Genomic DNA, 16,121 nt, shown 5'->3' on the forward strand with positions numbered 1-16,121 from the left:
AATGGTATCATCGCGCTTAATGATTTTGGGCATCCATCACGAGGAAAATACTAGCTATCCTTCATCCCACACTTTGTTCCTTGGTGTAAACATTGCTTTTTACACAAATTCTTCAGTTTTTCTTGCTCATGCATTTGAAGATAAATTGTCAAAACATCCTCCATGTTTTGCAGCAATATGGCATTTCAGATTAAAAGCCTTGAATACAGATACTATAACCTCAAATTAGGCACACAGTAGTAAAGGTATACTTATATATCTGTAAAAAAAGTAACTGCTCTCACACTGTTAGTCCTTTGAAAACCAATGTTCGTGTAGATAATACACAAAAATTCAGATGACTTGTCTTTTGAAATGTGCTGTGTAGAATGGTAGAAATTTACTGATATTTCAGAAATGCTTGCTGCCTCATCATCAATATAAAGAAAAGGGAACCTACTAGTGGTTTGGACACGAAAATACGATAGCACATGCATACAAGGAGCATATTAGATTAGAATTTAATGGAGAGAGAGGTTCATAGGATGACCCAGAACAATGTGGTTCAGCAAGGTAGTAGAAGACATCAAGATGAGAGGAAAGAGATGACAAGAAGCTAAAAAGGAAAGGAATGCAGACTTTACATCCACTGACCTGTATAAAACATAAACAATTCAAGAAAGTTCAAACAGAATTTGGATTATACAGTGCTAAGTGGGAGTAAAAGGATATATCATTTTATATTGGCATATTAAAAAATGATTTTTTGTAGGGTTAATATTATACATGGAAATTTCTTGAACTGCCAATGTACATAATGAGATATGGAAAGGATCCAGAGGAAGAAAGAAACTCACACAATCACAAAAACTAACTGCAGGTGTAACTACAAGGCAACTACTTGAATCAAAAGTGTATTTTGAATGCAATGTGAATATACATGTAATTAAATTACAATGTATAACACAACAGACCTGATTTTTAATTTCAAACTAATTATGTATATAAATATCATATGCCATGAAACCAATAAGATTATAAAACAACTCAAAACAGTTTTGTAACAACTTGCAGATGCTGATAAAACGTAACCTTATTAATTCATCTATGTTGTAACAGTAATTGAGCACTGTAGGAAAACGATGTCATGACTGAATCCAGAAATACATTCTTGTAATATACAGTACCAGAGTTTTCAAAAATGTCACATATTGAAAACAGGGCAAAACAATTATGGCATATGACATTTCTGGAATATGCCTTTGACAACTGGAGCTTAATTATACACCATGAAAATAATAAAGGCACAAATATTTTGTTCCTGCTGAAAACTTCATCCTACAGATTTATTTACAAGCTGAAATGTGAAAATTGAAATGCGATTGCAAACCATTCTTATATGACATACAATGCAATGTCTATTACTTACTGTATTAAAATGTCGCATAAAAACAGAGAATGCCAGCTTTAGTTCACAACCTTTAAACATAAATGTCTGACTGCTGACATACTGCAGTAGCAAATGTGGCCCAGATGAAATTTTCAGCAACTAATGAAAATGACAGCCAAAAACATTTAATACCATATTTACACACAAAGCAGTCTAACTCCTTTCACACACCTTTTTCATATATTTTTCTAATCAAAAACAGTGTCATATATGTAAATATTTGTCCAAAACACAGCATACAATCATCAACATCCTCTGACACAGTCACATCACGTCATACACCTATTAAAAGAATAGGAATCCGCTTTTCCTGGCGGAACTTTTGAGGAGTGAGCCTGCCTTCTACACAAAATAGACATTTACATGACCATATGTGCCTAAAGACCTGGCCCACAAGAATATCACAGAAAAGCTTCCTAGAAAATTCATACCATTACCATCATTTGGCAATTTCATGAGAAATAGTTCATATATTTTTATTATATATCAATACCACACACAGCTACGTGTGGTATATTAAAAATTCAAAACAAATTCTGTGGGCCAGGCCACAAATGTGTACATGTGTGTAAAAAACCATGTCTGGCTACTAATGTATTCCATCCCAATGCAAACAAAACTAATAAGATTGCTAAAACAATTATATTCATTATACACTAACACTGTGAACATTCTCTTGAAAAAATGGCACTCATTTTAAGGCCATTCATAATTGTAATAATAGACACATTGTTCTGACATGAAAATGCACTTTTATTGTGATTCTACCGAAAATGTGAGGAATGAGGAACGAGGACATAGCCCTCAAAAACACAGAGAATGTTCACAGCCAACACATCCCAAACTAGAAGTGAGGCAACCTATGCTAGCACCTGGTTACTTAACCATACACATTCAGAGGATCTTCACAAAACAACAAAATTATTACAGTTATCATCAGAGTAACCAGGCCATAGATGACATCTAAACCACAGCAATGGAAAATGGCATTCAGGTTCCTGACCAAAATCCCTTACTCTCCTCCTTACAATGTTCTGAATGCCACTTTAATTATATATTTTATAAGTTACTTAAATAATTACTCAATTGCTTGAAGTAAACTGTCTACCCACAATTTGGATGAAGCAATTCCTACCAGATCTAAGTGGAACAATATATGAAACCACAGCAATGTACTGACCTGGAGCCTTTGAAAACAAACTGTTACTCTCAAAGACAATGTCACTTCACACTAAAACACACATGTTTCAAAAGTTCTTGAATTTTACTTTTGGCTTTGTTAGCAGCTACTTCGTAAATTTCATGTCAAAGTGTGTTCGAAATGTTTATAATGACGATGTTATTCTGAATGAAATGTTTATGATTCCATGATTGGTACCTTGTTAAGATTAAAAGTACTACTAATTATAAATAAGTCAACTCAGCTGTGTTCATCATTCATTTTATTAATTTAAATTTTATATCATTTATTGTGAAATTTTTTCTAAAATTCAAATACTTCAATTTTATATTTTAATTGTGAGATTTCATTCTAAAAGTCAACCTTTTCAGTTTGATGTTAACATAAATCTTTTTTATGAAGAACATGTGAATCACTAGAATCTTCTGTTACATATAATACAAAAGTCAACAGCTCCAACACTCCACTTTCTTATCGAGGATGTGTCCTCCTTAATGCCTTCTTGAAACGACGTACAGACCCTGGAGTACCAGCAGCTCTGTAATAAATTTAAAATTACATTTTGCAGCAGGATAGGTCAATATTACTGACTTTGCAAATATGAGATATACATTAAAACCCCAAGATGATTTATGGAAAAGGAAATGCACTGTGGTTGCAATTTTCCTATACAGATCCCTCACACATCTTAAACAGAAAGATTTTATTACTACATATTCTACTTACGTAAATGAAGGTGTTTCCCCCTTGGTGAAGTTGAAAATGGGCCGTACAGAAGGGTCAAATGTTGGTGCAGCAGTCTGGGCTGAAGGTTGTGCAGCTACCTGTGCCTGGTTGAAGTTGAAGTTTGGTGTTGGGCTGGTCAAGTTTGAAACTCCAACATTAGTCAATCCAGTGACCTGACTTGCAGGGAAGCCAAACAAGTTTGAACTTGGTTGTGAAATAGAGGAGCCAAATTTGAATGACGTGCTGGTAGCAGGTGTGACAGTAGGAGCAGGAGCAGGAGCAGCAGCACTGGTAATAGTAGTGCTGTTGGTGCCAGGATTGCTGCTACCAAATATTGAGGCTGCTGCCCCAAACACAGGGGCACAAACAGGTTGTGTTCCAAATGATGGGATTGTAGCACTGGATGTTGTAACTACATTGGATCCAAAACTGAAAGTAGGCCCAACCTGAGGAGCTGACTGATTGTTTGAAACAAACTGAAAACCTGAATTTGCCCCTGGTGGTGAGGTTGCACCAAAACTAAATGCACCATTACTGGCAAATCCTTTGTCATTCTGAGGGCTACCAAAAGAAAATGTCTGTCCAGCAGAAGGAAATGGTACAGGTTTGGTTGCTGAATTACTGACAGCTGGCAGTGATGGCTTCTGTTCATTAAGAGAGGCAAATCCTGTACTGAAAAGTGGAGCTGAAGTAATACTAGAACTAGATGATGTTAAAATGGTAGTACCTGCAGTAGATATGCTGGGTGTGCCAAATACTGGAAATGTGCTTCTTGCTGCAAAACCAAAATTAGATGTTGTGGCAGAATTAAAATTTGGCAGGGAGGATGAAGTGTTAGTTGTGGTTAAGGGTCCAAATGCTGTAACAGTTGCAGCACTTGTTACTGATACAAAGTTTGGTACAGTAACAACAGGGCGCGCTTTATTAAATTCAGCAATAAAGCTGAAATTAGATGAAGCAGCAGTAGTTTTCAATGATGTGCCAAATGTTGCTTTTGATCCAGTGCTTGCCAATGATGCAAAGCTTGATGTTGTAGCTCCAACAGATTCTTTGTTGTTAATGTTAGGAATAAAATTGAAAGCAGCTGGAGAAGCAGTAGCTTTCAATGCACTGCCACATGTTGGCACTGATCCAGAAGTATTGGCTAACTGCTGAGAAGACCCTCCAAATGCCACACATGATTTTGGTGAACCAAAAGAAAACAAATTTGATGATGCTGCAGAAGTGACATTTGATGTTAAGACGTCAGTAGAAGCACCAATACTGCTCACGGTTACAGGTGTGGCAGTACTGCTGCCAAATGAAGCTTGTGATGAAGTGAAACTGAAACTGGGAATAGTAGAAACAACTGGCTTAACTGAACTCAAGCTGAAGTCTGTGGAAGCTGTACCCACAGTAGAAACAGGAAAACTGAAAGTAGGCTTTGCACAATCAACTGTTTTCGTTGCTGTATTAGGCTTCTCACTTGTGCCACCAGCTGCACCAAATGAAAATGTGACCCTCTTTGTGCCATGGTCTTTACTGTCAGAATTATCTTGTATTTGTTGTGTGCAGTTTGAAGTTGCAGGTTCTCTACTTAAACCTGAATTTGTATGCGCATCACCATCTGAATTTACAGTCACCTCAACAGTATCAGAAGACCGGCATTTCTTTGGCATACCTCCAGATGGTTTATCTCCATCTGATGCTTGTGACTGAAATTCAGGACGTGGAACTCCAAAAGAAAATTCCGTTTGTGAATGTGAGCTTGTACCTGCAGTTTTTACCACTGAGAGCGGAGAAGCTGAATTTCCAAAACTAAAACCAGTGGTAACAACAGTTGATATATCTGAGTCTGGTATTCTAGGTACAGTGTCTGATGCAACTGTCACCTTGGTTTCACCAAATTTAAAACCTTGCATTTTTGATGAAGAGGCAATGTCAGACTCCTTTAGTGAAACACCAGCCTTATCAATTCCAAAACTGAACTTTATGGCTGATTGTGAACTTGAATCAGGCCTCATTTTCTCACACTGTACACATTTTAATGAGTCATTGTTAATCTGAATCATGCAAACTGGACAATTCCATGTCCCTGGTGATTTCTTAAACCCATCTCCAAATAAAACACCAGTTGTGGACAATGGAGATGATGATGTGCTACCCAATACCAACCCTTTTGTTTCACAGGTCTGGGTTACTCCAAAAGAGAAGCCTGATGCAGCTGTCACCTTGGTTTCACCAAATTTGAACCCCTGCATGTTTGAAGAAGAGTAAATGTCAGACTCCTTTACCGAAAAATTAGCCTTATCAATTCCAAAATTAAACTTCACAGTTGACTCGGGCTCAGAACCAGGTTTGGCTCTCTTACATGCTACACAATTCAATGAATCAGCGCTGTTCTGCACCATGCAATCTGGACAATTCCAGGCTCCTGGTGGTTTCTTAAACCTGTCACCAAATCCAAAACCAACCTTGGGTGATGACTTGGTAGTTAATACTGGTCCTTGGGTTTCACAGGCCTGACAAAAATTAGTGGAGCCTGGATTCCGTACTAAGCATGTGCTACATTCCCAAGTATCACTTGCAGGTTTGAATTTATTGCCAAATCCAGAGATTGAAACTGCTGGTTTGTCTGGCTCTTTAGCTTGAGACAGGCTTTGTCCAGTCCTTGCTACTAAGCACTTTCCACACATTGCAACACAGCATGGATTATGTTCATGGCAGGAACTGCAATCCCACATGTCCTCTGATGCACTGGATTGAATTTCAGGACATGCTGTCGTAGCTGCCATATTAAAACTCACTGATCCAACAAATGTTCGGATAGTCTCACAGGCAATACACCTCATGGCATCGCTCTTATTGCGGATCATGCAGAGCCCACACTCCCAAGTTCCAGGGGCTGGTCTGAACTTATCTAAAGAGACACTGCTACTTGAAGTAACCTCCTTCAATTCTTCCTTATCAATGGAGATGGGCTTCTTTCCCAAAATGTCCATCACACTACCTGCTTTCAGTTCTGTGGCAGCTTTGGTGCCAAAACACACATCACTACTCTGACTATTATTACATGACACACCGGCATCAGAAGACACTGATTTATTGTCACTTCCAGACATGAATTGCATTGCACCTAATTTGGGAGCAAAATCTGGAATGAAAGTACCAACACCATTCATTTCTCTGCTCATTGTGGTGTTCTTATTACCTACAGCACTGATAGGCTTACTGAAAGTAAAGGTATCTGTAGGCAAACTTGTCCTTGCATTTTCTGTGACAGTGATTGGGGATGCAAATTTGAAAGTACAGGTGACTTTAGGGGTACTAGAAGCTGGAGGAACTATAAAGTCAAACTTTGGAAGAGATGTAAGTGGTAATGAAATGTTAGGGAGATTTACTGCTGCTACAGTTTCCTCTTCTAATTCTTTCTCCTTGCCTCTGATCTTTCCCACATGTTTTCCACTCTGCTCACCATCCTCAAACCTGCAAAAGAGTGTGTTGCTTAAGTTCTTGAGATAATGCCCAACATAGCAAAGAAATATAACACAGTAAGATGAAATGTACACTAATGTATAAAAGCTGGACATATTGTTCTATAGTTGAGTAGAACTAATTTACACTTTGCACCCAACAGTTACACTTACCTAAGTCTATACTCTTGATTAAAGTTGCTTGGATAAGATGTCACAGCAATGAGACGCGCAGACTCCAAGGAATCCTGCAACTTCTCACGGCATTTCATTTTCAACAAGTCTGGCACAGTGGGAATAGTCAGGCCACATGCTGATTTTGATGTATGAGGTGCTTGACTGGGGCGCAGTCCTGGAAAGTTAAAGAGAAATTCTATGCTGGTGTCCAATAATAATGTCAAGTTTGGAATCACCAATATTTTTATGAATGCACAAGTGCACACATATGCACATACATACAATACTATGAACTGTACGTGGTAAATGTTTTATCAGGTCATAAGATACAGCAATAGGCAGCATGTCATTGCTGTGATGTCCCATGCCTACTGAACTAAACAATTCAGTTCATAAGGAGTGTTAACAGCAGGAGTAAGAATTCCTTACCTGTGTATATACGTTTATGCTTCAAACTTAGTGGTGGAGTTGAAGATTCCAGAGGTATGCGTTTAGCATCAAGAACTGGTGTTGAAAACTGTTCTAGTGCCTCAAGAATACGCCGAGCTGTTGTGCTCATGCTGCTTAGTGAATCAGATGCAAAATTCACGGGCTTCACTTGAACCCCACCTCGTTTCTGAGATACAACCTACAAAATAAAATATGCCAATATTTTAACATTGCAACACCTCAATATTTAAACGAACACTCCCATTTTTAATTTTAATTCATAGGTAATGGTTCCAAAGACAATATCTAAACATTTGAAGAAAAAGAAGAAAGGGCTAGGTTTCTAAGAACATGCTTTAAATTTAGGATAAATGTTTTTAAATTACTGACAACGTTGTGCTGGTGGTTTCTAGGCCAAGCAATGTGGTGGTATAGATATCCTAATAGAACCATTACTTTCCTTGCAAACACGAGACAATACAAAGCCAGAATCACATAGCAAACAGTATAAACTGAGCTGCATATATAACTAATTCTATGATATGATTGTTCCTTGATATATACATAACCCAACCCTCATAATGAGTTATGATTTTATCTCAAAACTACATTCTTTAATAAAACAAGAAGGGGGGGGGGGGCAGCAAAAGGTGGCAAGTAGATAGAAAATCCCTATGCATTAAACATCAGAAAATTACAAGCGATCCAAACCACCAATCCTAGTCTCACAATAAATACATAAAAGAAGAAGAAAATGCCAGAACACCCACCACCTCAAGATGGGAGTAGAGAACACTGTGTAAACATACCTCATACCATTCCTGCATAACTGTCCCATAATGTCAGAAGTTTGCATGGGTGTATGTCCCTGCATGTGTCTTTTAATATATACAACATGCGGAAAATTCTAGGGAGCATGATGGCCTGGCACCCATGATTTGTGCAGGCCTGCCTCTGACAATAGACAATTATCCAACATGATACATCTACAGTTTACCAGAAAAGTGTTAAGAGTTCAGAACAAACAGTTTAAAATTAAGTTGTGCCTATATATTAAAACATAACATAATATGAAGACAACCATATATTTACCTCACAATGAACAAATGACCTGTCCTTAGTCCTGTAGGCAGAAGCCCCTCCATACATTGTCCTCCCTGCGTAGAATGGTGAACTGGTAACACAACTCTCAACTGCAGATTTATCCTTCCCCTGCAGAATAACAAAATGAACTTGTGATTGTGCAGTAACAGCACAAAGGAAAATAATGATCTTTGTAACCCAACTGAAATACTGAAGTGAAATTACAGTAAAACCCTATATTTACACTTTTCTGGGAACTAATGAAAAATAGTGTAAATTACAGGAAATGCAAAAATCATGAGCTTACTACTTACCTACACCTCAAACCTCTACTGGAATGGTCAGAAAATAATGCAGGTTAATTATTATGCAATGTACAAGGGTCACTCCAAAGCCGGCCAGGGCGTGATCCTAACCACTCACCCCCATCCAGTGCCGGGGTCAAGGAAGAGAGGAGCTATACCTCCACTCACCCCAAACGCCTACATGGCGTATAGTGGGACAAACTTTACTTTTTTACTATTTACAAGGGTCACTCCAAAAGCAATACACCATTTTTTTAAAAAAAATCCCCTTTTATTCTACCATGTTGCTTTTCACACAGAACACAGATACATTCATCCTGCTTCTATTAAAACATAGTTCATCCTTCTCCTGCAAGTGGTACATGTGTATCATTCGTTAAACATGGCTGCTGTCCTTGATGTTTGTCAGAAACAACGTGCTGTTATCAAGTTCCTGGTGTGTGAGAATGAGACGGTGGGAAACATCCACAAGCGACTGCAGAAGATGTATGGGGAGGATACTGTCGATCACAACACAGTTAACCACTGGGGACAAAGAACATCAGGCAAAGGTGGACATTTGTGATTTGCCATGCAGCAGTCAGCGTGGACACCAATGTTGAGAAGGTGAACGTAAGGCAGATGAGAGAGACAGAGACTATGTTTAAAAGTAGCATTTTGTTCCTAAAGGCTGTACCTATCCACTGTGTGAACAACAAAGTTGTAAAATAAAAATTGAATTAAAAAAAATAGGGTGCATTACTTTTGGAGTGACCCTCATACAAACATTTTATAACATATAATTATAAGAAACTAAAAATATAGAGTATTATGATGAAAGTCAGCACACTGCAATAAATAACATATCTAATTTTCAAAACAATAATTTGATATGTACCACAATGTTCTTCATTTTCTTCAGTGGCATGGTGGCTTCTGACTGTGGGTCTCTCTTTATACCCACTTTCAACATCCATATTTTCACACAACTGCAGTTTTATTTCAGTGCCATGAGGAGCATGAATATCCTATCTGTGGCCATGGTAGAAGCTGCTGTATAGGGGTTACACAGTTTCACTGACTCACCCCACTATTTTGACACCAGGGACTACAAATTAAGGCCTATCATGATATATCACCAACAAATTCCACAGGCATGTTATATATTTCCCATTTCACGTGTTTTCTTATATATGTGACAATTCGCATAAATGTAGCCCTGATGTATAATGAGAGTCATCTGTACTGTATTGAGCCGAGACTGATAATTCAAGTTGTTTCACCATAGAAATATGAGTTCCCATGAATTTGTAAATGTCTTGTAATATTTTTAGTACTTCTTCTAAGGGAAGAGCTTTTCTTTCCCGCTGCGTTGCAATCATGCCAAATCACATCAAACATGCAAATAGAAAATATAACTGCAGTGCATCCAGGAGACTAAGCTATAAGATTAAATAATAACTGCACCAAACTTGAAAGCAACCACAATGAAAACTAAAACGAAGCTTGTAAGAGAGTAACTAACAAATCGAAGAAGTTGATGGCTAAAAGAAAAAGTCTGACCAGTCACAAAAACTGTTTAAAACCAAGAACACGCAAATTAAATGACAGGTATTTTTCAAGAAATAATTATATAATTACAGGACAGTGTACTTCTGGGGAAGCAAGTACAAGGTTTTACTGCAAAAAGAGAAATATATTTACAATGTAATTGTTGCAGTTATTAACAAAACTGGAATGTGACAATTATGCAAGAAATTCTGGAGTTTTAAAAAAATCTGTAACATACTTGCCCCTCCACAGTGAACCTATTTATATACATGATAAGACTCTTTCCTAATAATAAGAGTGATAGCAGTTTGGATCTTCTGGGATAAATTCACTACAAAAAGCAATGCACTGCTTGCTCTACAAACCTGAAATGGTGAGGCAAATGAAGATACATTGAACGATGGCCTTTTTCTGTTGGCATATGGGGTAAGCCGTGGACTACGACTGTGGCTTCGGTCAGAGAACAATGTCCGTGGGCTCTGGAGATGACCAGCTATAATGAAACAGAATATTAAATTTGTCATATTACTGAATATCAGTTTTTACATATGTTAAGTACAGAGTGAATAACTAAATGTTCACTACAAGTAAAACAATCCACCTGTTCAAAGTCACTGTCAAGGAATGACAGAGAATAATGAATGCACACGTGCATGCACGCACACACTCACACATGCATGCAAGTCCACTTTTCCTGAAAGCACAAGGAAAGTTGGTTGTAAAGAGATTCTTGCATCCTGTGATATATCAGCAAAATTTTTTTTTCAAACAATCTAAAATATATAAAGAGTTTTGTTCAAAAATAACTTACTAAAGCTCAACTTCTCATCCATGCTCCGCCTTCGCCCTGATGAACTGTTTATCACTCTTCCACCAGCCTGATACTGTCGGTTAGCTTGAGGTACCAAGGATGAGCAGCCACTTGTAGACTCACTGCTTTCTGATTGGTCATCTCCTTTAAACAAAAAACTGGAATATACTATACCTTACACATTTCAAAGAGTTCTAAAATGAAATCATAAACTTCTCTCCTCCAAACAATAAAATAAGGAACATGGTCCCAATGAGTAAATCTAGTCCCAAAAGTTATTATTTAGGGCCTGTACATGCAGACTTACTTCTGTTACTGCTAAATACCGAGTCACCCTGTCATCTTTCTACCATATGCATTACAAATAATTATTTATTTCGTCAATAAATGGGGATTGGACACCAAGTACACTAAATGAAACATTTTAGTAACTCTTGTCTTGTTAGTCACTGCCGCTTATGTGGTTGTGACTCCTTGTTCTCTGAGAGTACAGGATGTAGCTCTGTGAAGAGGCATATGTTAGGAGATTCAACCATAATGGATATTAGTGTATAGTTTATTTGTGCTATTCATAGCCTTGATTCTCTAGTACAGTGTAATAATGTTGCTTTTCCGTTAATTTATGTTCAACTACTACTTCTTGATGACATATGAGTTTTTTTGCTCAAATGATGGTGTTGGATATATACTGTCTGATCTAGTAATAAGCAGCTACTAATTCCAGAAACCCTGCCTAAAACAGCATGAGGATTAAAAAGAATCCTGTCTTTATAAAACTGTTCCCATCCAAAAACAAACTAATGCAGAATCACCTCTAAAAAGAGAAGTTATTTAATGCAGAAACAGGAAAGTAAAACAAGAATTCAATAGAAAACAGCCTGCCTGTTTATAATTTTCTTCCATGCTGAGCTTCAGGGAATTAATATAAAAAGCAACATTTCTGCCAGATGAAAATCTAACCATTCACAAACACCTGCAGAATACTACATCTCCTACTAAGGACATAGAAAGACCAAACTTAAAATACACACTAATACTCTATAACAATAGAGTGTAACATGAATTTCTGACTCATGAGGTGGATAATAAAAGCATAAGGGCATTGAGCATGTACTGTTTAAGACTTTTTACCTAGAAGTGTCAAGAAAAAATATTCACATCCCTTTGGATTCCATTATAAGCAGGATTTACTGTATGTATGCAGCATTTTCTCAAATGCTGCTACCATATTACTTTTCAAGATACACTGCAACTATTAAGAGCCAGTACAGCTTAGTCTGTGAGGTAAATGGCTACAACATGGACAAAAGAGGATTACAGTGCACCTACCTTATTCTAAATAAATGAGCCCCACTTAGCAAATTCAACATCCATACTCTGTGCAACACCAGATTTTATTACTGATGTTTTGAAGTACTAACCTATGTGTTAAAACTCAGAAGATGCTGCTCTTAAATATCCACACAATATTGGCCACAACATTTTAATTTACACTGTATTATGCTAATCTATCCACCAATGTTACTAACACTGCCAACTTGTTAAACTAATGTAACATGCAATACCACTAATGTGTTTTAATAATAATCAATACCGTGTTACAGGTTGTTGGTATACATTTTACTCATCATCATAATCCTCAACATATGACAGGACACAAAATAACTGACTACAGGCTCAATGCCCAGGGTTCAATTTCTGAGTCAAACAGAGATTTTTCTCTGGTTTTGTACTGGCTTTCATGAGGCCCAACCAGCCTCCTCTACAATAGCACCAGTAACTCTAACCTGTAATGTGGACTGAGTGTCAGATTAACGATTCACCTTCATCTTACTGCCAAAGTTAGCACACAGATCCTTGCCACCACACCATTCGTGGCATGTTCATTAATAACAAAGAGTTCTACAATACAGCCTGCTTGTGTGACTCAGATTTCTATGAAAATTATTCCCTAGCACCATACTAGTAAATACACATTCTTGTACTTAAAATCTTTTCTTTGTCTTGTCATTGTACTGCTATCACTACAGTAAAACTGAAGTAAAAACAACAAATAGTCATATTTGTAGTAGTATATGTGATCATCATCATCATCTAGTTTGCTTATTATTTTAAATCTGGTGCCAAGATGCTCAGAAATGCAATACGGTTCAAAGTTAATATGTAAACTAATAAAACTGTATGGCAAGTATATTTATCAACAGGAACAGTGTTTTAGAAATTAACCACAAAGACAACTTAAAGAAAGTACATATTCAGATTTAAGGAATGACAAAATTCTGAAATTTGAGAGAAGAGCCCAAATGTTGGCTGTTCACTTACTCAAAAAGTTCTGTTGACAGATTTTATGTACAGTATGGTAGTTATGAATCCTGAATTGAGACAGAAATTGAAAATATCATGGCCTATTTTACAGTATAGATTGAGAAAAACTGTGGAAAACTCGGAGTAACTGATTTCTTGATAAGATATAAATCAGGTTTCTCCTACATGTGAGTTAGCAGAAGTCAGAACCAATGATGCAACACCAACCTAAGTTTTTCTTATACAATATCTAAAATGCATGTAGTCTTATTTAAAATGTTACAAGTTATATAATGGTATGCTCATTATTTTTATAACATCAGCATTTATTCACATATCACATCTGTACTGATCTCTTGTTCAACCAATTAAGATTATCTGTTACCTCCATATGCTCATTAGAGAGGTAATGAAGTCTCTAAATATCTGTATGTTTGGTGAACTCCCAGTTATAATATCTAAGTTACCATGACCCATAAATGATACTACACACTAAAAATTAAATTTATTCTTCCATATGTGTGGATGTTCAAGCGCCATCTGTCTAGAACAATTGTCACCTTATTATACCATAACAAATAAACAACTATACACTTTAAATCACTTACCTTTCATTGGCACTACATAGTCTAAGCTACTAAGAGCATCATTAAGTAAACCATAAGTGAATAAATAAAATACCTCTTATGTCATGTAAGTCAAGATAACAGCACACCTTGAGAGAACCATTAAAGAATATAATCAAAACAGCTGAAAAAATTACAACAGCCAAATGAAACTTCACTGAAACCATTTTTACAGAAAACCATTTGAAGTTTATAATAATGACATTTTTTTTACCATTCATCTTCCGGTCCGTACCAGCCAACAGGTGCGTTGCTGTTGACTGTATATTTGGGGTGGAGGATACAAGATGTCTTGTATTTATTCCACTGGGACCTGCTACTGCTTCATCTTTGTAAATGTCATCGTGAATAATTCCTGAAGAGCCTCCCTGCTGACTTGATACTGTTAATATCCACACTAATTAGTTTGTTTCAAATCTTATAATAATAATATAACACAATAATAAATGGAAAATAAAATTCAGTAGGCCAAACTTCAGACTTTGTTAACACACATAATTATCATCCTCATGTTTTTGAGACTGGAATTTAATACAAAACAAACAGTATATGAGTGGTAGGCACAGAGAGGAAGAAGTGAAGCCAGCCTTTGCAAAGGCGCTCTTTGTTGACGCTGCAGTAAACAGAAACACAGGATTAACAAACCTTACATAAAATTTTATATAGTTATATGCAATCTTCATTGATGTGCTCCACCTTCAAAGAAAACTTGTATCATCACCAAACTCAAAATTTGCTAAGTTTACATAACATGTTCTACATTCTTGGCTTATGTCAAAAAAATTGACAGCGGAACCACGGTTCCGGAGAATTTGACGTAAATACGTCTCCCTATTTAATTTATATTTACGTCTCTGTAATGTAATGTAATGTGAAGTAATGAAATGTAATGTAAAGTAGTGAAATGTAATATAATGTTATCTTCAATGTCATACATCTTGTTACGAAAGCAGATTGTTGACGGCAGTAACATAACAACAATGCCGAGTAAACAGATGATGTTTCCTAGGTAACATAACAATGCACCCAAGCTAACCATTGCTGTCAATTTGTTGATACGGATCTTATACATTTTCGTTACACTTTTTTGCCGAATAACCCTTCCGTATAGACGTATTTACGTCAAAGAGTGTCTAAACAATGTAAATAATTCTATCAAAACTTTGGCCATACCTTGATCATTAAAAACTGGAGATATTTTAAAACTATCTGGAGGAAACTGCTGATTCAATGGAATCTTGGCTGACTTTCTTGGTGATGTGTGCACTTTGACATTATCATGATCCTCTGAACCAGAATTATTCAAATTAACAACATCCCTTTCTTGTACTTCAGTCTCTACAGATGAAGTAAACCATTTACTAAGCCATGCTGGTTGTGGAAGAAGGTTTGTTACACTAGAAGCAACCTTTTTGACAAAAGACTGCAAAAGAAAGCACAAAAATCCAACATGTTATTTTATTTATGCAACCATAAATACTCTGGTAACACATATTTTAAAACTTTGTGCTGCCCCCGCCAAAAAGTCAACTTACGACAGGTTAACCTAGATCGATCTAAGTTACATACATCTTAACAAAAAATGATAAAGACCATGCCACATGCTATCATCATGCCCCAACACATACAGCATGCAACTGTCTTCCAGTTCTCAGAAAAAATATATTCCTTGACCCATTTCAAGCACAGCAGCTTAATTATAAGTACTTCACGTTGCAATCTGATACAATGCATGGCATATGGTGTCATATGTTTGTATTACAAACATTTTTAGGTTTAACTTTCAGGGCTATTCAAATCCTCTGTAAAGGATCATTATAATTTTGGTTCCTGATCTATTTTCAGCATTACGCGCGAAGTGATGACTGCAAGGTAGATTACTTACGTTGGATACATCATAGGGTTTCGAAGAATGCAATTTCTTATTTTTAAAATTACTTAGTTCTTTAACCATAGTTTCTCCTCTATTTTCTTCACATTTACACAATTTCTAGCATTACAACTAACTTCTTGACAACCTGATCCTTTCGTCGCGACAATATGGCGGCAGCTACTTGAACTCCAATTGG

General features: G+C 36.7%; 1 protein-coding gene across 1 annotated transcript; it reads right to left on the minus strand.

Moving 5' to 3' along the window:
* Positions 1-877: 877 nt before the first annotated feature.
* Nup153 (nucleoporin 153) lies at positions 878-16,095 on the minus strand. The gene is made up of 10 exons (XM_022070793.2): positions 15,938-16,095; positions 15,226-15,475; positions 14,267-14,434; positions 11,123-11,266; positions 10,677-10,804; positions 8,486-8,605; positions 7,394-7,592; positions 6,962-7,139; positions 3,336-6,800; positions 878-3,147 (listed from the first exon to the last, which is right to left on the minus strand). Exons 1-10 carry the CDS (start codon positions 16,004-16,006, stop codon positions 3,081-3,083), a joined length of 4,788 nt encoding a protein of 1,595 aa, XP_021926485.1. The 5' UTR covers positions 16,007-16,095; the 3' UTR covers positions 878-3,080.
* Positions 16,096-16,121: the final 26 nt, after the last annotated feature.

This window comes from Zootermopsis nevadensis, unplaced genomic scaffold (assembly GCF_977971745.1).
Source record: "Zootermopsis nevadensis isolate Lab colony 2312 unplaced genomic scaffold, Znev_1.0 Znev_ptg000001l, whole genome shotgun sequence".
In the NCBI taxonomy this organism is placed as follows: domain Eukaryota; kingdom Metazoa; phylum Arthropoda; class Insecta; order Blattodea; family Termopsidae; genus Zootermopsis; species Zootermopsis nevadensis.

What these genes read in the sequence shown, in the direction of transcription:
- Nup153 (XM_022070793.2), bottom strand. Translation starts at nt 16,006, where the DNA reads ATGGTTAAAGAACTAAGTAATTTTAAAAATAAGAAATTGCATTCTTCG. An exon ending in GGATGAGAAGTTGAGCTTTA is followed by an intron (nt 10,805 to 11,122) that starts GTAAGTTATTTT and finishes GTTTCATTATAG; the next exon opens with CTGGTCATCTCCAGAGCCCA. An exon ending in GCATAAACGTATATACACAG is followed by an intron (nt 7,140 to 7,393) that starts GTAAGGAATTCT and finishes TTAACTTTCCAG; the next exon opens with GACTGCGCCCCAGTCAAGCA.